At 39.7% G+C, this 6,296-nt stretch overlaps 1 protein-coding gene across 1 annotated transcript; it reads right to left on the reverse strand.

The window, feature by feature from the left end:
• Positions 1–837: 837 nt before the first annotated feature.
• drd5a (dopamine receptor D5a) lies at positions 838–5,567 on the reverse strand. The gene has a single exon (XM_038295625.1). It carries the CDS (start codon positions 5,168–5,170, stop codon positions 3,788–3,790), a length of 1,383 nt encoding a protein of 460 aa, XP_038151553.1. The 5' UTR covers positions 5,171–5,567; the 3' UTR covers positions 838–3,787.
• Between the last annotated feature and the right edge of the window lie 729 nt (positions 5,568–6,296).

A 6,296-nucleotide genomic window follows, 5' to 3' on the forward strand; every position in this document is an offset into this window, starting at 1 on the left:
TACTTTAAAAATGTCCAAAGCTGTATAATGGTTATTTATTCTCCCGGTGAACAGTTTTTATATTGTTAACACACTTTATAGTACAGCATTTTATTGTTTATCTTTTAACTCTTCACTAATATGTTATTTTTATACATTTTTCTAAGGTCCATATTTGTGTGACCATTTTTTCTATAATCTTTTTGCTGCTGTAAACAACACAATTTCCCCATTGTGGAACAATAAAGGGACTTTCTAATCTATTGATTCTCCACAAGTCTCAACCCTAATGTAATTGCAGCATTCCTACCACGGCCTTTTGTTGCTATGTGACTTCTCTGCAACTTACTAAGAAACATTTGTCAAAATATCATTTGGAGAATTGTAATATATTTTATCATGTTTGTATCATTTTCACAATGTGTGCCTTAAAGAATAGTTTAACAAAATTTAATAGGAGCTGCTCCTGCTGCACTCATAACCAGTCATAGTGCAATAGATCATCTTACTGCTGGGGCAGGACATATTGCAATGCTTCCCTGCACAAATAATATTATATAGTATCCTTATACTCTGCAGAGATTTGGGGATAAAATTCCCTATTGAATGCACATCCTTAAAATCTCTTTAAATCTTGCCCAAGATGCATATAATGGGTCTGTTTTATTCAGAACATGGATGGCTGGTGCTTGCCTGGCCTAGGTTTCCTATATCATCCATATTAAAAACAGATTTGTTCCACATGATATTTGTTCGCAACCTTTAGAGCTAAACAAAGCAAAGATATAACTTTTACTATCTTTGTCAATCTGAATAACAATAATACAACAGCTATAAGAAAATACTAATGCACTGTACTCCTCTCTGCATGACAGCCTTTTATTAGACAAATTATGACACACTTCACCATTGAAAAAGACAGTAAATAAGTACATTCAGATCAGGTCATCTTCACAGTACAACCATGTGGAAGAGATGACTTGACATCCAGTTTTGTTATCTCAGCTATGTGGGGCTGATTTTTTTTTTTTTTCTATCTAGAGTTGAGTTTGGCTCACACAGCTGAAATTTGGCCTTTTTTTTTTTAATAAAAGACAATTGAAAATGTTTTTTGATTTAAAAAAAGATAAAGTGATTTCTAATTATAAGAAGTGGAATACGATTCCAGTACAAACAGGTTGCCTTTATAGATCCCTCATATATGTGCTTTTTCTTTTCTATCAAAAAGCCTGTGGTAGCTTAGATCAAAGTGTCCACAACACATGTGGTAAAGAATCAGCTGGAAAGTTGGTGCGGTGAAACACTTAAATAATGCATTTTGGCATCATGTAACTTAAACTCTTCAGCACACATTCCTTGCATGTCTCAAATCTCTTTGTTCACCAGGCTGTAAGGCGCTGAAAGCTGACTGCATTGGACTGTTTTAATCAACATGTCTGTAAGGCTGCCCTCAGTTTTCACACTCAATGGAAAGGTGGGCACTGGGTACACTTTATGGTTAATTAAGAGGCAGAAAGTCTCCTCCATAAATACTCAGAGTAGACAGACATTAATAAACACTTGTGCTCCAAGTAAAGCATTTAGCAACAGTTTGAGCAACACCGAACCTTTAGACAAAGGAACACGGACTTTAAATGTCAAGTAAATAAACATCTACACATCACATATTTTTTCAGAACAGGACAACATCACGTTTTATATATGATGTAAAGCTGTAGCAGGGAGGTCTCTTGTGTCTATTGGAAGTTAAACAGACCCCCACCACCACTAAACCTTTTTGCTCAGTAGCTCAGGGAATACCTGTTCTGTGCCCTGCCCCATGGAGAGGGGCATCTGGCTAAACAAATGAAAGTGGAACTATCAGAGACAGCCCAAGGCAGCAAATCTAAAGGCTTAGCTGCATCCCTGCTGGCCTTGGGGTTCCCAACAACACATATGACCATAGGACAAGTTAACAGTTGTTGAAAAGATTACACTACCTTGTTTTTCCAGGATATTAAGTCCTTGCAAAAGTATACATACCCCTTAATTTTTTTCACATTTTGTCTGTTCAAAACCACAAACTTCCACGTAATTTATTGGGAATGTATTTGATAGACCATTTTAATATTTTAAGTGGTAGGAAAGGGTTGACTGGTAATCGTTTTCCTATAAATCAAAATCCAACATGAGCAGATGTCGGAAATTGAATTCAGGATCCCTTGATCAATTCTGAGTAGACTGACCTTTTATTAGCTCCAGGCTCAAGTTTTTTGGGATCTCTACCAGTTTTGAACATCTGGGAGAAGATATTTTTTCAGCCCTTCTTAGAATAGTAAAATAGCTCAACCTCTGTGAGTATGGAGGGAGATTATCAATTAATTTAAACCATCATGTCTAACAACTGATTCTCAGTTGGATTTAGGTCTGAAGTTTGTAGCCTTTGAGCCTACAGGGGGATTTTCTGATTAATGCTATCCATGCCTTGCCTGTGAAATTTAGTTTAGGCAACAGGTATGCTTACGTAATAATTTTGTCTTCTTTCCAACTACTGAATTTTTCTAGAGTTGTCAAACATCGTTGTTTTTTTGTTAAAATACATAATTTTTAGTTTTATAAAAATATGTTCTTATACTTTCTTTGAGTATGACTAAAAGAAGTATGTTTTTCAGACAAAAAATGCATTTTTAACATTTTTAAGACTTTAAGAACATGGGTTTCAGCTAAATGACATGTAAAAACGAAATAAAGTTACGTCTTTGTATTGCTTTAATGTAATTCTGCTGCGAACATTCTATGCAGATGCAGGATAGAAAAGGTTTCTGGAAATACCAAGACTAGTTTTTCCCATTATACTTACATTTCAAAACCTTACTACTTATTTCTGTAAAATCTTGGGTAAAGCTTATTTAGAACCACTATATAGACTGAAAATCATGTGGCACCAAAGCAACTAGTTGCAGATTCCTTATTTAGGTGGGTGTGCAGCTCTACCATACCTTTTCTAAATCTTGAGCATGATTTTTTGAAATCAAACCCTACTTTACCACAAAAGTATACCTTCTTAGACAGTTGAGCTTATTTGCTCCATATTGGGGCCTATTTAGTAGTGTTCTCTAAAAAACATTCAAAGCCTTCACAGAAAACCAGAATTTATACAGAGATTAAATTACAAATAAAAGGATTATTTTTATCATATAGGTGTCTTCTGCATGATTTTTTTTTTCATTTTAGTTTTGTGTTGGTCAATTAAATAAGAAATAAATAAAATGCATGTATGTCTGTAACAAGAGAAAATCAAACAAAAACTTAAGGGTTTGAGGACTTTTGCAAGGCACTTAAGTCACTATGACCATACGGGCTGTGCAAAATCTGTTCTGGAATGTGATTCACATAAAGAGCAACAAATAACAGAAATTTTCTAGTGAAATTTGCCTTAATAACCATTTAAAGCAAACATTAGCAAAGTTTGAAGGTTTATAGTTCATAGTAAAGTCCTATGATACTCTTGGCCCTGCTCTAACTATCCATTTAAATGTAATCCGTTTTTAATGTAAAGAGTAACCGCAAAATCAAATCCAAACTATCCCTTTATAGATTTTTTAAGATTGTTTGTTGCAGATAAGTTGTTCGCTTTACAATCATTGCAATAGGGTGCAAAATGCAAATATGATAGAGAACGGACAATATAACAAAGATGCGGTGCTTTGGTGATGAACACTGAGCTCAGCTAGAAGGAGGCCTCTCTATCAAATTATGCCCATGGCCCTGTACAACTTTGGGTCGGCTCTGAGGATCATTGCTACACCCAGTGACGCACCCGGTGGAGTCAGTGTAATCCGTTAGGGGTGAATGGAGACAACCTGTCCAGACTGATGTCCGCCTCACAGTCCTCCAAGTCGCACACAGAGTCAGTGGCATTGTCGTTGTTGTGAGAAAACTGTGAGATCCTGTCGAAGGTCTCTTCATGCTCAATACATTCAACCACGTTTGGGATCATGTTGACGTATGCGTTGGCGATCTCTTTGTGGAGGATCGTGTCCTGGTTATAGGAGACCAGTTCGTTGCTGATGTTCACGGTCTCTACGGGTGTGCTGGAGCAGAAGTAGCGACAGCCCAGCAGGCTGGCGAAGGCCTTCCTGAACTCATTATTAAAGGCGTAGATGATGGGGTTGAGGGAAGAGTTGGCCCAGCCGAACCACACGAAAACGTCAAAGGTCGTCTCGCTGACGCACGGCAGGCCCGCGTGCCGGTCCGCAGCCGGCCTGTTGCAGAACGGGACCATACAGTTTAATATGAAGAAGGGTAACCAACAGCACACAAATACGCCCATGATTATGGAGAGAGTTTTAAACACTTTGGTTTCCCGTTTAATTGAAGTTTTCAGCGTGTTATGATGTTGGCACTCTATTCTGTTGGTCCTGCAGCTTTGCGCGTGTTCCGCAGCCCTCTCCAGGGAAGCTATCCGTCTGATCTGGATCTGAGCAATTCGATATATCCTGGTGTATGTTACAATCATGATCGCCACGGGAATATAGAAACTTATGAGAGATGAGGAGATCGCGTATTCTCTGCTCAGGCTGGAGTCGCAGTTTTCCTCCAGTTGCAGAGTTATGGAGGAGTTGTGCGCTCCGGCTGACGCGTCAGAACTGGCTTTATGCCAGTTCAGCTGGACCGGTATGAATGAAATGAGTACAGACAGCGTCCAGGTGAGGCTGATCATCACAAAGGCGACTCGCTGGGTCATTTTTCTCTCGTAGCGAAAGGGGCTGGAGATTGCCCAGTACCTATCCACGCTGATGATGCAGAGGTTGAGGATTGATGCGGTGGAGCACATTATGTCAAAAGCGACCCAGACGTTGCAAAAAGTGCCAAAGGGCCAGTAGCCTGCCACCTCTGCCACAGCTTTCCAAGGCATCACCAGCACAGCCACGAATAAATCCGACAGAGCTAGAGAGACTATGAAGATATTGGTGACTTTGCTCCGCAGGTGCCGAAAGCGCAGCACCGCAGAGCACACCAAGATGTTACCCAACAGAGTCCACAGGATGAGCAGGGACAGCAGGCAGCCCGTCACCGTCCGCACCACCATGTCCTTCCCCCCGTCGGCCGTCGCCTCCGTTTCAGTACTGTTCCACATGATCTCTCCGATGGGCGCCGGGATGGAGTCGATGCCCTGAACCGCAGAGAGATACTTAGCCGGGTTCTCCATTTCCTTCTCTTCAGGTAAAGCTGCAGTCAGTTTCTCCGTGCTTACTGGCGGGTTCAGCTTTCAGCCGGTCGCCGAACTTTCCCCGATGACCCACTGGGCAGCTACATTGATGCGCAACGCAAGAGAGAGACAAATAAAGAGCGACGATCTTTAGAATTAAACCAAACAACGTATCCGATGCGCTCAGGGTCCCAAACGCAGCAAGCAGTGGAGAAAACATATTGGAAGCCCGGGCGGTCCGGTCGTGTGACCAAGTTCCCCCTATGGATCTGTCAGTCTAAGATATTCTGACCACAGTGTGGATGAGAAGGGAGTCCCTACAGCTTTTCTCTCTCGCTCTCTTTCTCTCTCTTGTCCTTACACACACAACCACCAACACACCCCCTAGCACAAGCATCTAACCGGGGCTTGGTATATTTACCATTACACCACTTTTTGCGTGCTATTAGCGCACAACTGCGCACTGGGGTAACCAACAATTTTGCATCTTGGGATTCTCCGAAGCGCCTCATTAAAAGCCCAGAGAAATTATATAAAGCATTCTTCCAATTGTATCTCATCCCTGCTTTGTTTAACTTTATGTAACATTAACTGGATAGAAATATATATATATATATATATATATATATATATATATATATATATATATATATATATATATATATATATATATATATATATATATATATATATATATATATATATATATATATATATATATATATATATATATATATATATAAAGAAACAAGAGCAATGTCCTCTCCACAATGTGCTGCAGTCTAAGGAGCTGGTTCAGCAACAGGCAGAACAACTAAGCGACACATTACACCATTCCTGCCTATGGATATACTGCAGAATGACTAAAACTGAGCAATTGGTCATAATTTAATAGTGCTTTATCTTTATTTATATTGCTTGTTTTGATTAATCTTCAACATTATGATCTCTCTGCTTTTTCTCATAGTAGCTTTGCCTTGTCTGTTCCTGTTTGGCTAGGACACCATCCTGGAGAGAAATATCAGCTGTGCTGCTGCCATCAACACCACATTTGTTCATAGATGTTGGAGATCGGCCTGTTTTTCAGTGTAGTCCTATTTCTCTGATTGTGACTGCATGGCTGGAT

Source organism: Cyprinodon tularosa, unplaced genomic scaffold, assembly GCF_016077235.1.
Source record: "Cyprinodon tularosa strain WSP-4 unplaced genomic scaffold, ASM1607723v1 ctg11, whole genome shotgun sequence".
Classification (NCBI taxonomy): domain Eukaryota; kingdom Metazoa; phylum Chordata; class Actinopteri; order Cyprinodontiformes; family Cyprinodontidae; genus Cyprinodon; species Cyprinodon tularosa.